The 19,049-nt window shown below is 43.4% G+C and overlaps 1 protein-coding gene across 1 annotated transcript; it reads right to left on the bottom strand.

Moving 5' to 3' along the window:
* Nucleotides 1–2,664: 2,664 nt before the first annotated feature.
* Nucleotides 2,665–16,491, bottom strand: FOXJ1 (forkhead box J1). The gene is made up of 4 exons (XM_081898026.1): nt 16,460–16,491; nt 15,401–15,578; nt 13,408–13,988; nt 2,665–5,911 (listed from the first exon to the last, which is right to left on the bottom strand). The coding sequence occupies exons 3-4, from the start codon at nt 13,927–13,929 to the stop codon at nt 5,093–5,095; spliced, it is 1,341 nt and encodes a 446-aa protein (XP_081754152.1). The 5' UTR covers nt 13,930–13,988; nt 15,401–15,578; nt 16,460–16,491; the 3' UTR covers nt 2,665–5,092.
* Between the last annotated feature and the right edge of the window lie 2,558 nt (nt 16,492–19,049).

Below are 19,049 nucleotides of genomic sequence, written 5' to 3' on the forward strand. Positions count from 1 at the left end.
GAATTTCAGTTGTTACAGTCTGGAGATGCGAATAATTGTGCTACAATTGTGCTGACTACTATCAAGTTGACTTGACCTTTGTCTTTCATGGTTAATACAGTGGTACCTCAGGTTATAGACGCTTCAGGTTACAGACTCCACTAACTCAGAAATAGTACCTCGGGTTAAGAAGTTTGCTTCAGGATGAGAACAGAAATTGTGCTCCGGCGGTGCGGCAGCAGCAGGAGGCCCCATTAGCTAAAGTGGTGCTTCAGGTTAAGAACAGTTTCAGGGTAAGAATGGACCTCCAGAACGAATTAAGTTCTTAACCTGAGGTACCACTGTACTATATTAAGCTGAATAGGATCTGGAGCCATGGGGTGGGCAGTGCCACTTTACAAGAGAGGGAAGTCTTGAAAGAGCCAGCTTTAAGGATTCATCCAGAAACTTCTTAGCACTATGTTGAATTATACCCAGTCCATCAGTAGTGCTAGAAAGCCCCAGTGTGGAAGTTTGTATAGTTTGTATTTGTATAGTTTGTATTTGTAGTGTGTGCATTTTGAGAGATAGCTCCCACCTTGTTTGTATAGCACAGCCTTTGCCAACTTTGTGGCTTCCAGATGTTTTAGGGTTACAACGCACATCAACCATAGCCTGGAGCTGCTCAGAGCAGTGGTCTAAAACATCTGGAGGGCAGAAGCCTGATGCGGCAAATGATTTTTGTGAGTAACTTTATGCCATATTCCTCCACCTAGATCCTGCGAGCAACAGGTGGCCTGACGCTCCCAGGTTGTTATAAGGGGGAGGGGGGAGGAGCATAATTTGATTTTTATCTCCGATAGGTTCACCAGGAGGCAAATTGGATTTATTCCATTCTCACAACTTGCCCTTTTGTGCACAGATGAGTAGTTGGTTCAGCAAGACACATTTGCCTTTCTTATTAGAACTTCCATCTGCTGATTCTCCTCTAGACTTTGCTATGTTTCTGAAGCCATTGATCTCTAGAATTACACTGTGCTCCTGAAGCTGTATGGAGACTGGGACCAGGCTTTCAGCAGTAGGCAGTCTAGAAATTCAAGCCAACTTCCATAGACCTAAACTGATCTGTACCTCTTGAGAAAAGCTTGAACAAATTCACTATTCTAAACGTGCAAGACGAACATGAATTTAAATACCTCCTGATACTGGTCATCCTGATACTGGTCATTGACTGCAATAAAGCGACTTTACTCATTAGGAAAACACTGAAATTAGATTTGCAGCACTATTAGGTTTTTTAAAAAATAAGTTGATGCTGAGCACCGGGTCCATTTTGCATGAAAGTCCCCATTTCATTTTAGTTCTGAAATATATGCTCTTCCATAATTTAAAATAAGGGCTTTTCTTTTCCAGTAGTTACCCAAACTAATTTTTATTTTTCAATAAACAAGCAATAAGGAGAGAGAGAGACATGTACACATATCTACGGACATGATTAAGGTTTCTAATATTGTTTCCAACAGCAACAGTTCCTAGCTTGCTATTTTTCATTAATCTAAACACACTCCAAAGAAAATCTAGTATTTTAACTCACTGTAAATTAACAACATTTCCAACAGCAAAGGAGTGGATTAGAATCTGAATTGCTCATATTTCAGTTCCATGTCAGTGGTTCCCCTCTTCCCCCATTATATTTAGGTGATCCATATGGTTTCCAGATACAGTACTCTTCTACACTCCCACTACAAATCAAATAGAGGGCTGAATCCTGCTCAGCTCCAGGAAGCTCTGTTGATTTTTATTAGCAATATTAATACCAGCTGGTCCCAGAATATGAACATACTTTGCCTTCCATTACTTTGCTTTTTCAGGTACTCATATGCCTGTGACTTTTCCAGGTGTGTGTGTGTCTGTGTATCTCCAGAGCAGTCTTTACATTGACCTTTGGAGGCAATATATTTTAGACTAGAGATGGCCAGTTTGGGGGGCCATGTGCTTTAGCACCCAAGTAATGAAGACTAGGCAGGAGGTGGCAGTTCATCTGTGAATGTCACAAGGCAGAACATTTTTACTACCCAGGAGGCGTGGCTCGGTTACCCTTTAGGAGTCTAGTACTTGGCAGGGTGTAAGCTGTCCATGCTCGGGGGCAGTTTATGTTATCTGGGAATTTATGTCCTACATTCCTGCAGATGCTTCAAGGAATAAATGGCGTCTATCCCCATCCCAAAAATGGGACTACCTTGGTGCTGCCCAGAACTCATAAACTCTTGATTACACAAAAAAATTGTATCGGAGGTTGGATGTGTAGTCCACAGGTTGCCCTTTCTAGACTGTGTGCACTCTGCATATCCCAAGATAAAAAAATAAATTTGGGTCAAGTGCTTGGAAAATAGAATGTGCAGCCGATGTGTATAGACAGTGTGTAGCAACTCAGAACCAAATGCACATTTACTGCACATAAAAACACCCCTTCAGACTTCTGCCTATAGAGGGATTCAATGGCGTACCTTTGAGGGATGGTGTGAGGATGATTGTAAAGCACACTGAATACTAAAAGTGCTAGGAAATAACAATGCTTCATTGCCGCATCTCTCCTTGCACACTAATGTGAGCACAGGACTAATATTGGTGGCAGAAAGCAAAGAGCTGTGCTTGGATTCTCTGCAGATTCATCTGTGTCCATGATGCGGGTTATTTTTTTAAAAAAAACTGTGAACAAAGAGAATATAGCATGGGAAGCAGCCATCTCTAGGTGTCAAATTATTGTCCCTGGAAGTCTAGCTCTTTTGTTAAAATAAACTGGTGGGCGGGCAGAATACTCTGATGTGAACAGATGCGGTTCTAAAGAGGCATTTATCGCACTTCATCATATTTGTCACACAGAAACAGAAAGCCTGCACTTTTCTCCCCAGGTTGTAGCCTTTCCCCACTTAAAAATCATTGGGGCAGACTGATTAAGGGGATGGAAACATTAACATTTCAAAACATAATGCACGTGGGTGTACATTATTCAGGAAGGTGCAGAGAAGTAAAGAAAAAAAAAAGGATTGACGTTTGCTTGATGAACGTTCTGTTTGTTTCTGCATCTGCTAAATGCAGACAGTAGAGCTTTACCATTCCAGAAAGGTAAATACCCATAAAATATCATCATGTTCCAGACAAGACTGCCAGGTTCCCAGGGGGAATCTCCATAACTATTGGGAATATGCAGAGTTTACTTTATTTGAATGCACATAAACCTTGAGATGACTACAGTATTGGCTTAACATTAGCTGTGGGCTAAACACCTAGCTGGGTGGCAACTTCAGTTCTAGGATGGAACTAAATAAGAAGGCAGGGGGAAAGCTTTCATTTGCAGTTTCCACTGCATATACAGCCTTTGACCTGTAACCACCCACTTAAGACTATGGGCACACGTACGGTTTGAAATGCACAGGGCTTGTTATTCCACAGAGTGCTTTTGTACATAGCACTTTGCCATTGTACATAGCTTTGCACAGCAACGTTGCCTAAAGCGGGAGTTAGTCTCTGTGCTATCTGTACATACAGGTAGGAGGAGTGTTTAAGAAGCAGGGAACAGCGATGTTCTCTACTCCCCTCCATTCATGTAGTCTAGTCACACCCCCTAAGCGCTGGAATAAATGGTGCAACACCTCACCGCACTTGCACATGTGTAGTTCCTTCCTCACTTTGAAAAAAAGTGCATTTTAAAAATATACAGCGGGGTGTTGTCGGTATGTACGGCACCACAAAAATGCACTTTCATCCAGCACTGAATACAAATTATCACACAGTGTGTACCTACCATGAGTCTAGTGCCACTTATTAACATGCCCATTCAGAGTTTTGTTTTAAACTCTCGCTGGCTAGAGACTCAAATATACGGAGACATTAACTAAAGCAGAGCAATATTTTAGAAGTACCCACTTGGGATCGCTTGGCCAAAAGGAGAGGAAAAGAATAGCCCTTCATTACTGATCAGTTGTGTTGGCAACTGATTTGTCGGAGTCTGTCTTTTAATCACACAAATTCCTTCATAGCTTCCAGTTAGGAAAAGGTACGGCACTTTGTTAGTTGTTCAAGACTTTAGAGGGCCTGCCTGCCATGACTTCAAATGTCTAGGCTTTACAGTATACACAGTCAAGATTGCAAAAATGTAAAGAATTTAAGATACAAAAATAAGTAAAAAGGACCGTCTAGACTAGAATGCCAGGTCCCCATTTGTGGATTTTTAAAAATCCTCTACTGGCAGGAATTCCCACTTGCATATTTTATTACATTTCCCCGCTGTATAACAAATGCTTGATACACTTCAATCTTAATTAACATTATTTCAAACAATCCTCATTCCCCACCCCCGCTGTAAATACTCTACTGATTGTGCCCTGTAGCTAAAAATATAGGTTTTGTAATAGATATATAGATATATAGCAGGCTCTCTATTTTATAAGCCTGAAAGATCTTGCCTTGTTGATTCATTTCTGAACATACAGATGTCGACATCTAAACTAGTCCTAGATAGACTGGTGGCTGAAATTCCTAGAATACAGATGGGAATTGTATTTGCCTGCTACTTAATTGTCCCATGTTTTACCTATAAGAAATTTTCCCTGGGTAGAAACAATGCAAACACACTCACATGGAAGAGAGGGATGGAGGGAGAAGCAAATGGACAAAAGAAGGAAGAGGAAATTACAGAAATCACAGATCTAACATGTTCTTAGTAACCAGAAAAGGCCAGCTCTTCCATCCTATTCCATTATATTCAAATGTCATGCCCTCCCCTGCAAGGAAGATATGCCCTTTTCAATTCCCTCCACCCCCAAAGTAGAAAAATTCCATATTTCTTTAAAAGAACACAAAAATAAGTACTGTATTATTATTATTTTGTTGTCTTTTGGGGTACAGAGTTCCCCGTGTGTTGCTTTCAGATACATCCTGCCAAATTCTCCAGATCTTTCCCTCCCCACCCCTGACACCTCTGTGATCCACGTGGTCCCAAGAATGAAGATGTCTTGTTTGCTAGAGGATTCTACTGTTAGTGTAAAGTCCTGCAGCACTGGGCCAATCTTCTTCATACAGCAGGTCAACCTGGGATGATCTTGAGCCTTCCAGCCAGGGCTCTTGTCACTCATTAAAGACACCCAGCATTGCTCCAGTCATTCATTTCCGTCTGCAACGAAGGATCGTTGAGTTCAAAGAGTGGATCTATGTTGACAGAACTCGAGAGGTAATCGTTTCTCCCTTCATCCCAGGGATGCTGGAGGAAAGAAGTGGCAATGAAGGTCTCGTCAAAGTCCAAGCTGTTCTGGTTGGATTCGGTTAGGATGTAATCCTGCCCGGCAGGGCACCACTCCTGTGGGCAGTCAATATGTCTTCCATGCACAGTCAAGTCTACATCCCTGGTTATTGGGCTGATAGGAGGAGTGATCTCCAGATCCTCAAAGGTGGAGAAGTCACCATTTAAGGTGGTGTCGAAGATAGCTTCCCAGTCAAAGTCACCTTTCAGAGACCCAAGCTCTGTCTGCTCTTCCTGAGTAAGCAGAGGGGAGCTGGCGAGACGGGCTGTCTTGCACATTCGCTTGGGGAGTGGCTGCTTGCGTTTATGGCTCATTTTCCCGTCTGCTGGGTTCCAGTTCCGGTCGCCGGTGGCTTCTTCAAACTCTTTGAGCAGCTGCTGAGACTCCATGTTGATTTTCAGGATGCTGTTGTTTTTCCAAGATGCCGCCGCCTGGTGAGCCAATGAACTGGAGCCAGCATCCTGCTGGAGTCTTCCGGTGAAAGCTGGGTGGATTTGCACGGGGGGCATCCTGCGCTTCTTGAACGCTCCGTTCATCAGCCTGTCTGCATACTGGGGGTCGATCTTCCAGAATCCACCTTTCCCTGGTTCGTCCTTCTCTCGTGGCACCTTGATGAAGCACTTGTTCAAGGACAGGTTGTGCCTAATGGAGTTCTGAAACCAGAATTAAACAAAATGGAGTTTTAATATCAGTAACTGCAAACATAAACCCACATTGAAGTGAATACAATGAAGGCGGCTGAATCAGCTGTAAGAGTGAAGGTCTTTTCAGCAAGGAAGAAGGCTGAAGTGGCTTGCCACAGTGAAACTGAATCTGGAATAGAATAATGCTTAAATGAGCCACGTAGCCAGGCATATTTCTACAGATAAATGACCATCCTATACACCTTTGAAATATATGGATTCGTGCCTCAACTCCCATCACAATATTTTAACCATCATGATCAACCAAGAACGTCAGATCATGTCACTTTAAATTCATGGCCTATAGATGCTAATGGCAAGTGTGGGGAGATGAGGGGTGTTCTTTAGTACCCTGTCTGCTTTTTCTTGTGCATGCATTGCATAGAGTTAGGGCACATTCAACACACAGAAATTCCCAGAAATTCCCAGAAAGAACCCTGGGAACTGCAGTTAGGGGTGCTAGGAATTGTAGCTCTGTAAGGGGGAATTGATGCTTTTGAATTATGGTGCTGGAGGAGACTCTTGAGAGTCCCATGGACTGCAAGAAGATCAAACGCATCCATTCTTAAGGAAATTAGCCCTGAGTGCTCACTGGAAGGACAGATCGTGAAGCTGAGGCTCCAGTACTTTGGCCACCTTATGAGAAGAGAGGACTCCCTGGAAAAGACCCTGCTGTTGGGAAAGATGGAGGGCACAAGGAGAAGGGGATGACAGAGGACGAGATGGTTGGACAGTGTTCTCGAAGCTACAAACATGAGTCTGACCAAACTGCGGGAGGCAGTGGAAGACAGGAGTGCCTGGTGTGCTCTGGTCCATGGGGTCACGAAGAGTTGGACATGACTAAACAACAACAACAACAACAACAAGGGGGAAACTACAGTTCCTGGGACTCTTTTGGGGAAGCCATGTGTTGGATGTACTTTAAATGTAGGGTATGGATTTGCCCTTAGTGTCAAGGTTTGATTCTGCTAAAATGCTCTAAGTTGCCCTGAGCTTTCAGGAAAAGATAGGCATCTTATGCCATGTGTGTCTATATTACAAGTTTAAACGACTTTCAAAGCACACCCTGGCTTTCAAATTGCTGTTCTGTGCAGAAGTCTCTAAGAAATAATTCTCGGCACTCTTGCAAAGCTACCATTTCCAAGGTGTTGTCAAGGAAGTCAAGAAGAGAGCTAAATGAGATTAAATCTAAATCTGTACTTAAAACTTTTCATAAATAATAATACTTAAAATGTGAAAAGGGTCTTTCATCTCCCTCATAGTACACAGACACTCGTTCTCTTATTGACACACCTTTTCTAGTCTGCTGCCCTCCTTCCATCACTCCTTTAAATAACAAACATGCCAGCAGAAGTGGAGCCAAGACCGAGCCACCAAGAAACTAGAGTAATTAGGGGGAATCCCAAAATTTACAGAAGTACAAAACATCCTTAAAAACAACTGATGTGGTTAAAAAAAAGAGATGATACTCAGTAACCACAAAAAAAAAAATAGTTTCAGCTGGAAAAGAAAACCAGAAAACCATGGTGGAATAGCCTGAAGACAGGTATGGATGGATGTACAAGATAATATAATGATCCAGTACAGTGTTGGCACGAGAAAAAAATATGGATGGTGGAAGAGAAAGTGCAAAGACAGTTTTGATGGAGGCATATGTGGAAGATTAAGAGGAAAATTGACCTCTGGAAATAAGGCACCCCAACAATCTCTGCAGGTGGAGGGCAAAGAAAGAGAAGTAATTTTTAAGCAACCACATGCCCAGCCTTGCTGTCCTTTAGTGATGCTTAAGGAAAGACATTTATATTCCCACAAGCTCCAGATCATTCAGAATTACTGGAGGGGGAGAACACCTTAATATATGCAGATGCCCTCCATTTATCCTGAGTGTCAGTCATCATAAGATCAAGTGTCTCCTTTAATATGCCAACAACACCCTGCCCATCTGGCTGGGTTTCCCCAGCCCCAGTTACAATGAATAGTTTCTTTCAATCTAAGAGACTGCATATTAGGCCTGGACCAGAACAGACTGTAATGCAGTGAAATAGTGTAGTAGAAATAGCGCCTTTTTCCCTTCCATGGTGCTAGAAGAGACAGTTTCTGTTTCACTAGTTTTGGTCAGAAGTGTTCACAGCAACTTTCTGAACAGTGAGATGAAGAAGATCACCATCTCACTTCCTCAAAATCAGAAGAGAACAGACCTCAATGCTTTAGGAGACCAGAAAGGTAAGCCAGACATTTTATGGCCCTCATAGTTGGATTGTTTTTTAAACCCCATGCTAGCCAGAAAACTGATTTTGGCCTGGCTGATGTGTCACTTTAAAAACCTATGGTTTAAAATTGAACATGCAAGGTACTTGAGGCACTGTTAACATCTCAGCTGCTTTGCTCTTCCTCTACTCATGCCAGACTGCTAGGATTGTCTAAACCTGGGCTCATTGTTTTTTTCTCCCTCCAAACAAACCATAAACTGTAAATTACCTAAGTTTGTTCTTGGCTTCTGGTTTGCTTGCATAAAACAAACAGTGAGCTCAGGTTCTCAAGTGTCACTAATCCAAACCATGGTTTCATTCCTGGCAGGCGTAGGGGAGGAATGAAGCAGCTGCGGTTTTTGCTCTGTGCACCAGCACACTGCAGGTTCACCTTTTAAAGCACAGCTAAGCTTCAAATGATGTGTGAACCAACATGTCTGATGCTCAAGGATTATCCCAGAAACCACAGCTACCATGGTACACTATGGTGCTAAATATGACGACACTGTGAAAGAACCACTTCATTTGACAGAAATGGAAAAGGGGACACAACATAACCCCCCCTTGCTCTGCACACTCACTGGCCTCCTTGGTATGGATTGCTTATATTTACACACCCATGTACGACACACATTTGTGCACCATGGAACATCCTTTGGTTGGAATGGACTTCATATGAAATCACCCTCTGAATCATCATAAAAAGAAAAGAAAAATCAGAAAAGCTCTAGGAAAAAACAGCAACAAAGAGAGAAACCAAAAGAAGGGGCATTTACTGTTCCCATAGAGCTACTCCTCAGAAGAATGAATGTGCGTGTCTGGAGTGATGTGCACAATCAGAAAGGAAACTCTGTTATTGGGTAAATAACACCCTCTTATAGAGCACAAAGCCAGGAGGGTGTTAAGAGATTGGATATGGTAAAGGATTGTGTGCAAGAGTTTTTCATTCTTTTTTTTTCCTTAAAAAAAAAAGTTGCCTGGATATCTTTATGCTTATTCATCCATAATCCGTATTGCCAAAGAGCAAAAGCAAGGCTTGAATGCCTGGAGGGCTAAATAATAATAAGAAGCTATTCCTCTAGGCTGAAACTCCCTGGGTATCTTGGCTCCTTTCCAAAGCACACAGCTCCCACAGGAATCTCTCCCCATCCCCCCACCCCCCTGCTTATGGGTGGCATGACATTTTGACTTTGTGTCTGCACTTACAGGAACTGGGGTTGACGAGGCGGGTGAGAACATGGGCACGGTGGGAGAAAGGGGAAAGAAAGAAAGAAAGAAAGAAAGAAAGAAAGAAAGAAAGAAAGAAAGAAAGAAAGAAAGAAAGAAAGAAAGAAAGAAATTCCTGTGAACGCGCTGGTCTTCGATGAGTCAGAATTTACTGTTTAATGAAATTTTACAAGGGTCAGAGAATAACCCTCTTCCCTGCTAGAGTCAGTTTAAATCTGCTGGGCTTGCCTACAAGCTGATTATTACCCAGCTAGTTAGCATATTTATCATTCTTCCCTGCAAGGATCCATCAAACCACCTGCATCACGATAAAGAGGGAGTGAATACTGGGTTTTTGTTTTTTTTAAAAGGGGGAAAGAAAGAACGGGAAAGTTTGCATCAACCACATCAATATGCAAGGGTTTTTCTTTCTTTCTTTTTGTACTTATTAATCCCCATGTTGTTGTTAATTCTGTAAAACATAAAATGTTCCAATCTCATAGGAAACCTAATGGATTTAGTTTTGGTCAATACCTTTATTAGGATTTAGGACCACTAGAATGTCAGAAAATAGTGAGCAAGCTTTTGAGTTCTCCAGAAGTCCTCATCAGGCTAGATGTTACACTTGTTTTATGCATTGTGACCATGGTAGGAATCAGAAACATCCACTACACTGAGCAGCATTATTGTAGTGACTGCAAGCAATAGTGTTTTGGCACATCAAGAGAGCTGGTTGTGATACAGTCTACTAGGAGGATTGGAAACAAGTTAGTAGTGTGTAGTGGCAGCCTTTTGACAGGTGATGGAATGACAATAATTCTGTACCATGTCATGTCATCACCATCATATCCAGCCACCTAGAATCTAGCTCATTCACTAATCACTTAGGATGGAGAGGAAACTGTTTCACCTTAAGCAGGGGTGCCAACTTCAATAAAATACTGGAGGGCCCAGATAAGCCCCACCCCTCGTAATTGATCACATGACACAGTGCACGCACACCATTTGAATGGCAATGCCCATCAACTTAGTGGGGCGGTGGTCCCCTCAATTTTTTGGGGGGTGAATTCCCTTCAACCCCTAGGAGTTGGCTCTTATGATCTTAAGGATGATGTGGCAAGGAACATCTCAAGAGGGTTTCCCTCAAGGATTCAACACTAAAACTACCCATGAATATCAAACTGTCACATCAATTGTCAGAAATGAATGACATGTACTCATCATTTTCCTTTGACTGAGATGATGATGATTATTATTATTTTTAGAAAACAGTGCTTTGAGAGCAGAAGGGAAAGTACAAGGTATAGAATTAAGAGTGGATGCTTGAAATAGGCTGACTTTTGGGTCTCCGTCTATTGGTGTGGGGCTACAGATTCACTGTCTTACCAGGACTATTTGAAGGACATAAAAAAAATTGCAAGCCATATAGATGCTACAGCAATAGAGTCCAGTTAAGTACCTTATAAAGACCTGGTGAACAAATTTTATTTGGATTTTCTGATAGGCAAAACTTTCCCTCTTTTTTCCTACCCAAACTTTTACTTGTCCAGCCTACCATTGACTCAAATATTTTTAAACCTCAAGGAGCCAAAGACACAAATGAGTCTACCATGTATCACAGACATTGGGAATTGAAGGAGGTGGTGCTCAAGGACAGAGATTCCTCCTTACACTGTAGTGCTTGCTATGGGAGGGAGAGAGCCTCAACATGCATTATTTCAATTTTGTTGTTAACATGGTAACAAAAGTGAATTTATTCTCATTACAGGCCACAGCCTTCATTGCAGGCTGATGTCTTATGTCCAAGGCTGTTCAGCTGGTGGTCATGAGACTTTGGCTCTTCATATGCTGTTATTGGGTTTCAACTCTCATTACCCTCAGCCAGCATGGCCATTGATCAAGGATGATGGGAATTGTAGTCTAGCAACACCTTGCAGGTTACTTACACCTCTCCAAGAGGTTAGTGAAAAGTTATATTTCTGTCTTTGACCATTTGAGGCACTGCATACTTCTGATCCAATATCACAGCCATTCTACACTTAGATGCACCTCTTTCCTAATAACCTCTCTCAAATCTTTATTTTGCCTTATCTCAAATGCTTCTCCACAGTCAATCTTGGAAAGCATCAGCTCGCACAGAAAAGACACATCAATTTCTTTGGCACTTGCGTTTCCTCCTCAGTGGATCAAAGGGTGGGATAGGGGGGAAAGAAATTTATACCCCTGACTTTTTCTCCTCTTTCTCCCTAGAAGTGTATGAAGCAGTTGCTTGTTTTAAATGCTCTCCAGGCATGATGCAAATCGGCCAAGTATATCCTACTTGTGTGACCAACTAACTTTTGGATACAAGAAATTAAGCTTCCAGATACCAAATATGGAAGATAGTTCCATATTCAAAGAGCTGGTTTCCAAAGCCCTCCTAACAAGATTGTTCCCACTGAAATCTGGAAAAAAAAACCAAAGACATTTCAGGGTGGAGCATTAAGATTTACAGCAAAGTGCAAGGCTTATTCTTGGGTATATTCAAGATAAAATTTATTTTAAAAAAACAGGTATCCTGAGAGTGTTTGTTGTGGCTATTTTTTCTACCTCATTGTAACCAGAAATATAAACACTTGTGGGGAATAATCACATGTTATCCACAATGAAGGATGGAGTGGGGTTGACTGCCCCCTTCCCTCTCTAAATGGTACCCCTGCCTCCCAGTTGTGCAGTTAATTGACTCCAAATGTCCATTTATGACTGATTGGATTATCAGCATTAAGCATCCAATGAAAGATTGGAGGAGAATCACCTCTAGGCAACGCCACCCGCCTCTTGGCTCCTACTCTGGCCATCTTTACTTTTCTTTCGCCCTCCACCTGTTTCCTTCTCTCTTCCCCTTAACTGCCCGTGTTGTTTTTCTGTACTTTCTATGGCACTTCCTTTACGCTTGTTGGAGCCTCAAAAAAAAGGACATCCTCTCAATCATCCACAGTCTTTGTTAGATAATTGCTACCTTCAAAAGGAGAAAATGCCTGTTTACATTGCTCTGCTTTCTCATTTACCACAACCTCTGTGTGCTACTAAGTGCTTATTCCAGGCAAAACACCTTGATAGGAAACATACCAAGCAACAGTAATTGCACTCTAGGGAGAAGGAAGCACAGAAAGGAGCTGCAGCATGAATACTACAAACACTTGGTCGCTTTCTAATGTCATAGAAGGTTGACAGGAGATCTGTTCCTCATCTCGTGGCAAGAAGGTCTTACAGCCACCTCACCACAGACATAGCTGGTTCTCCTGTAAGGTGGCACAACTGACAGTGATGGAACCTTACATTATGTATGTATGACAAAAGATGATCCAGGAAAAAGGGTGCTAGTGTTTAAATTTGCACACCCACCATACATTTAAAGCACATAACCACCCCCCCTTATAATCTTGGGAACTGCAGTTTGTTATAGCTGCTGGGGATTGCAGTTCTGTCGGGGTGAGCTACAGTTCCCAGGATTTATTTGGGGTGTGAATGCTTTGAATGTGCTCAAAAGGTATGGTGTGGGTCCAGCCCCCGGTTGCAAACCTAACTCTACTTAGCTGGGAGTAAGTCCCATCAAGTAAGTCCCTGGCGTGCTCTGGTCCACAGGGTCACGAAGAGTCGGACATGACTAAACGACTAAACATCAACTGTGTTGTGTGTTAAGAATGTAGGGAGCTGTTTGCTGCTCTAAGCATGGCCATTTTTAAGGATTCTGGCCAAGTAGTTTAGATTTCCTTCATTAGCATATTAGGTGTACACAACACTTGCTCACATGGAAATTATGAGAATTTAAATAGTGGTGAAACAGTTTCACTGTCAGATAATGCAAGTCATAGAAGCATCAAGGCTGATTTGGGAGGATGGCTGGTCATGAACTGCAGTGGGTAGCCAACAGAAAACATGGAGACAGTAGCAAGTGCACTATAACCTCACCCACATGACTGGGTGGCCAAAATGCAGAGAGGCATGGGCTGTCCCATCCTAGACACCTACCTGCCATGTGGGGTCTGCATGGCGGAAATAGCAGAAATTATCTGTAATCCATTTATAGATGTCTGAGAGGGTGATTTTGGTTTTCTTGCTCGCTTCCATCGCCATGCAGATGAGCGTGGCATAGGAGTAAGGAGGCTTTACATGGGGATTAGTCTTGTAATCTATGTCTTCCAATGGCTGGCCTTGCAGGTGTGCAGTCCTGGATGTGGAAGAGGAGATTGGCTTGCCAGGGGTATGGGGCATCCCCATGCAAGCCGGGTCACCAGCTAGAGGGGAACAGGGTGCAGCAGAGCCAGGGATCTTGTGATAGCCGTGAGGATCTGTGCTGCAAGGGGAAGAGCTTGCCTTGCCCATGTTGGCGTTGATGATGGAGAATTCTTGAAGCCACTGTAGGCTGGTCAAGCTGTCGTCCAGGTTGCTCGAATCCGCCATGCTGCTTTCCTGGCCTTTCTCTTCTTCAGACTGCACGTTCAGCCAGCTGTCAGTCATGTCAGGGGAAGCCAAAATAGGCAAGTCCAACATTCAGGAATTGTGGGAGAGCAGGAAGGGGGAAGAAGGGGGAAGGGCAGGGGGTGACAATCCTGCAACAATAACACGAAGAAGTTCAAAGCCCCTAACAAATGGGCGGCTCACAAACAAACACTTGAGCAGGTTGTTTTCTAGCCAGACACTCTAAAAGCACTGGAGCCAAATATACCCTTGAGGTAATCCCAGAGAATTGAGCCATCCCTGGGTGTAGGATCCCCTTCTCAAACCAGCCTGCTTAACTAGCCTGCTTTATGCAGACTACAGCCTAAGATGGGTGGAATTCACCCAAATGCCCCTTTTTTTCTTTTGTGGCAAGATTTTTCGCAAAACTGCCAAGAATCTAAGTAGCATTTGTTCCTATTGAAACACTTAAAACCCAGCTAGAAACATGCAACTGAAATGAACATGTTAGTATCTCCTTCTAGGTAAATAAAAATTTATTCAGCTTCATAAATGCTTCAGCTTGCAAACCTGACAGTCCCTAACTCTTTTACAGATTCCATCTTAGTGATTTGAAGTAGCCTCTGTTTTAAATCTGTCATTGATTCCTCACTCAATGCACAACACCATCAGTTTTTGTTTTTGTTTTCTTCAATATTAGAGGTATGAATACTGCCCTAAAAATGGTTAAGATGGTGGGAGTTTCATGCCATTCCATAATGCCTAGAATTTCCAAGGCCATCTTGGGGATAAACGTGATTCATTTTTTTTAAAAAAGGAAAATCTACCTCCAGCAACACAATCCATAAGTTGAAGCACTTTCATTAAGGCAAGTGGCACCCCAGTGCCAAACACATTATGTGATGTATATCCCATTGATTTCAATGGGACCTACCTTCAGGTAATGGGCTTAGGGTTGTAAATTGCTCCCATTGATTTGGCAGGGAGCTAAATTGGTTTAAACCTGACTGCTTTGACTCAGCTGGTTCATAGAGCAGAGGGTAAAATCACACCTAGGCTGCTCAAGGCTGTAATCCTGTACCCAGAGAGTAAGCCCCATTTACCTCAGTGGGGCTTAATGCCCAGTATATTATGCATAGGACTGGGCTGCTTTGAAATCCTATGAATCTTGTATGCCACATATGTAAGCATAACAAGAGGGTGTTTAGGTTGGAGAACCAGAAGAAGAGTGGCCGAGTACCTGTATTTAAGCTTTACTCCTCCTGAACTAGTACATGAAGATTCATGCCAACCATCTTCACATGAAAAACACAGAATTCAATCAAGCCCCCCAAAGGCTCTTACCATGGATTATTTCTTCCCCTTTTAAATGAAAGTGTTGTTACATTTGCGTTGATGGATTCATGAGAGGGTCCATCCTCTGCATTCACGTCTGGCCAGAACCATAAAATTAAAAAATTGTGTGCTGGGAGGATTCCAGCCTCCCCAGGATAACGTGGCGGAGAAATAAAGCTGGCCTGCCCTCCCCGCCTTATGAAGAAACAAATAATTCCGTTTATCTTACCTGTTCCTACGAAGGAATCCCACTACCGCCAAGTGTTTACTACTAAGCGCCGAATATTCAGTGGGGTGAAGTGTGTGGCGGTGGGGGCCGGGTAGGGAAATAGGGTAGATTTCTACTGCTCTCCCGTTGGATGAATTATTACGCCCCTCGCTGCCAGAGCCCTTTTATTCCGGAGCCGCTGTGATTTGTAAGCAACAGAATGACTGTCAATAAGTAGCTGCTCCGAAAGGCTTCTCTGGATGCTATGGAGACGCTCCGCCCCTATAAACAGCTTCTGCCCCTCTCATTGGTCCTCGGATCTCCATGGAGAGCGCAATCACTTGGCAGGGTTTCTCTCTCTCTCTTTCTCTGCGGTTCTGCTACTTTGCACAAACTTTGTTTTGCCCCCCACCCATCTCTCTCCCCTCCATATCGCGCCCCCCTCCCACTTGCTTCATTTGCCACCAGTTAATTTTTAGTCACGGATCCTGGCTGCCGTGGTGGGAAAAGAGAAGCTTATGAAACCTTTAAAATCAAAGTGCTTTTAAATATCTGATGAAACGCGATCGCACGCATTTTCTTTTTAAAAAATAAACGACCCGGCGAGGGGGTGGGGTGGGGGGTTTCTTTTCAAAAGCGCGTGCTTGTGTGTGCGCGCGCGCGCGCCCCGTCGGCTGCTTTGCTTGTAAGGGTGGCTCGGTTGGTATGTGGCCACTGCTCACACAGAGGGGGGGCGGGGTGGGCGCTTGGGAATTATTTGCTGTGAGTTTCATTAAGACAAATTAAAGTCCACTTGAAACAGCTCCCAGATGCCCATTATTCTTCGGGATACTAAAGGAAAGCTGGAGGTGTGGGGAGAGAGATCCCCTCTGCCAAGAACAAACAACCCAGCAACCAGAAAGATTCCAGGCCTTGGAAAAAAAGGGAACGATTTCAACCGCCTGCTCCTTCCTTTCACTAGGGCAATTTCCCCCCCTCTTCTCTTTAGCTTGGCGTTGCTTTTGTCCACTCTGATCGGCAGGGCAGTTGCTGACTCTCTCCCCCCCTTCAACCCCCCCCCCCCCATCGACGAGGCATTACCTCTGCTTTGAAGTTATATTTGAGAGAAAACGATGAAGAGTCATTGCTTGCCGTTGGAGGGGTGCGGAGGAGGAGAGGGCATTCATGTGCAAAGGTCTTGGCTCTCCTTGAACCTTGGCCATGGCTGAATTAATAGTTAGCCTTTCATGATGCTAAGAAATTCCGGGGGCCAAATTGACCCCACGTGCAGTTTGGGCCCAGAAAAGGCAGCCTGCACAGCTTCTCCCCTCTGCTTACCTGCTTCAGTTCTGAGAAGTTTGCCTTCTCCCCTTGACCTTTGTGTAACCTGAAGTAATTAGATGAAAGGGGATAGGGGGAAAAATATTGTGTGTGTAGGAGAACTGCAGACCCTGCATCAAAAAGGTTGCTGGATGTGCCCCCCTCTTTAATTAAGAGGCTACAGTCACAGCCCAATATAATAGGATGCCCCCTCCCTTCTTTCAGAAAAAAGGGATGATTGAAATGGATATTAGGTATTTATTACATGTTCATGCTGTTCTTCCTCCAAATAGTCCATGTCTCTTTATTCTTACAACAAGCCTGTGAGGTAGGCAAGGCTGAGAAGTACTAATGAGCTCAAGGGGAGCTTTATGGCTGAAGTGCCATTCTACCATTCTGCCTACAATTCTCTCTCTCTCTCTCTCTCTCTCTCTCACACACACACACACACACACACTGAAATCAAGTACATTTCCCACATGGAAATCTGTCTTAGAAATGGAAGGTGAGCCTACCTCGTCCAGGTCAGCTGATGCTCTGAGGTGTGTTTTATTCTGGAGAACTTCAGCAGAGTTTTGCTGGGCAGAGCTGAACTGTGGTGACATCAACACACCTGGCTAGTAGTGTCCAAATATTTCTGTTAATCAGTCACTTCCCCTACAGTCTTTGAAAAATTAAAACAGGCTGCAGTAAGGTACGGGCAGGCAGGGGAGAAATGGACAGAAACCCTCCCCACATCAAAAGGACAGCAGAGATGTGGAACAGTTCCCAAAACCTTGTTTTGATTTTGCCCACAGCCCACCAAGACAAATGAGTCTTCTACCATGGCTGTTTTCAACTGAACAAGAGTGGTGGACTGGCTAGAATCTCAGACTAGGACTGGGTAGATCTTGGATTGGCCCGTCAGTATCCGTTAGCCTAAACTACCTCACAGGGTTGTCATGTGGATTAAATGAAGCAGTGTGCTTGTGTGGAAATCAAGTATAGTGCCTTGGACTCCTCAGAGGAAAAGCAGGATACAAATGTTATGAGACCAGTATCACTCCTTCACACATAAAGCCAATCTCTTGCCCTTAAAGATCTTTTCTCTCTCTCTCTCATATTGTTTATCTGACATTTACATTCCATTGCCCTCACAAAAGCATCAGACAATGCCCCGCTAAGACAGTTTACCCACTTTGGAAGCAGGCCCAGCGCCAACGGCAGAGGTTGCAACATACCAGTTGCTCACTCACAAAGAGCGGCGCACATCTTGAGTTAAAGGGTGCTCTCTGCCGTTTACACTTCTGCTCTGCCAATCTCAGAATGGAAATTATATTGGCGCAGTTCCTCCTCTAATGATTTTAAAGCACATTGTCTCTAGTGCACCACCCATTACGGACTGTCTCCAACCCCCCAGTTATCAACCGTCCTGTTAAATGTTCATGCGGTAAGCGTTACTGCTGTGAAACCGAAACACACACATTAGCCCCCCCCCCCCATCTTCCTGGCAACTAGTTAATAGGGCACAGTTCTATTTGCTGGCGAAGTTAGAATTGCATGGTGAGCATTGTTTAATTTTCAGTAGCAAATAAATAGCTGGTATATGTGAGAATGTGGAAGGGTGAAGGACAGTTGCAATCTGAAAGGACAAACTTAGTTCTAATTCAGTGAAGTTAATTTAACAATCTGTAAAAATAAATAATTGTTGCATCCATGTAGCTTGCTCTTGTAGAACAAAAACTGTCCTGTTTCATCATGACTATGCTTGTTTATAAAGGCAAGGGGTACAGAAGATGCTAGAAGTTGTCTTCCTTGAGCCCTTGAACCACTATTCAGGGGTTAGGGTCAGGGAGGTGTGACTCATGAGGTAAAAAAACAGCAACCCCAAACCTTCCTTTACCTGTGCTATATCGGGGGCAAGTAACGGGGGCACCTTTTTTTCTTTCTTACCCTCCAGAACCTCTCTGTCCCCCAGTCTGTATAGTAACACAATGATTGGAATCCAGCCTAAACTTGAGCCCTAGAATCCACCATCCCAGTATTTTGCGAGCAATGAGATACTATACATTTTGGAAACATTTTAAGAGTTTGCTATTTTTTAAGGAAAAGTTTTGATAAAGAAATAGGGGAGATGACAAGCATTCTGGAGCTTCTCATCACCCTACAAGTGAGCTACCCCTAACAGTCACGGCTCTTGCAGGGACAGGTGGCGCTCCAATTCTAGAACTGAAACCCATATTTGACTCACAAAATCCAACTTACAAAATCACAAGGCTGAAATTCAACATTCTGCAATATTTGGATTTGTAATAACAGATGTTCTGGTAGTACAATTCAAATTTGGGTGGCAGAGATGTTCTGCTGTTCAGACCTTGTTTGTGACCAGACT

This window comes from Podarcis melisellensis (genome assembly GCF_964234715.1).
Source record: "Podarcis melisellensis genome assembly, chromosome: 2".
Lineage (NCBI taxonomy): Eukaryota > Metazoa > Chordata > Lepidosauria > Squamata > Lacertidae > Podarcis > Podarcis melisellensis.

Excerpts from the sequence above, each read along its gene's own strand:
- FOXJ1 (XM_081898026.1), bottom strand. The coding sequence starts at position 13,929 with ATGTTGGACTTGCCTATTTTGGCTTCCCCTGACATGACTGACAGCTGG. Across the intron at positions 5,912-13,407 it reads ATGCAGACCCCACATGGCAG|AACTCCATTAGGCACAACCT; the intron begins GTAGGTGTCTAG and ends TTCTGGTTTCAG.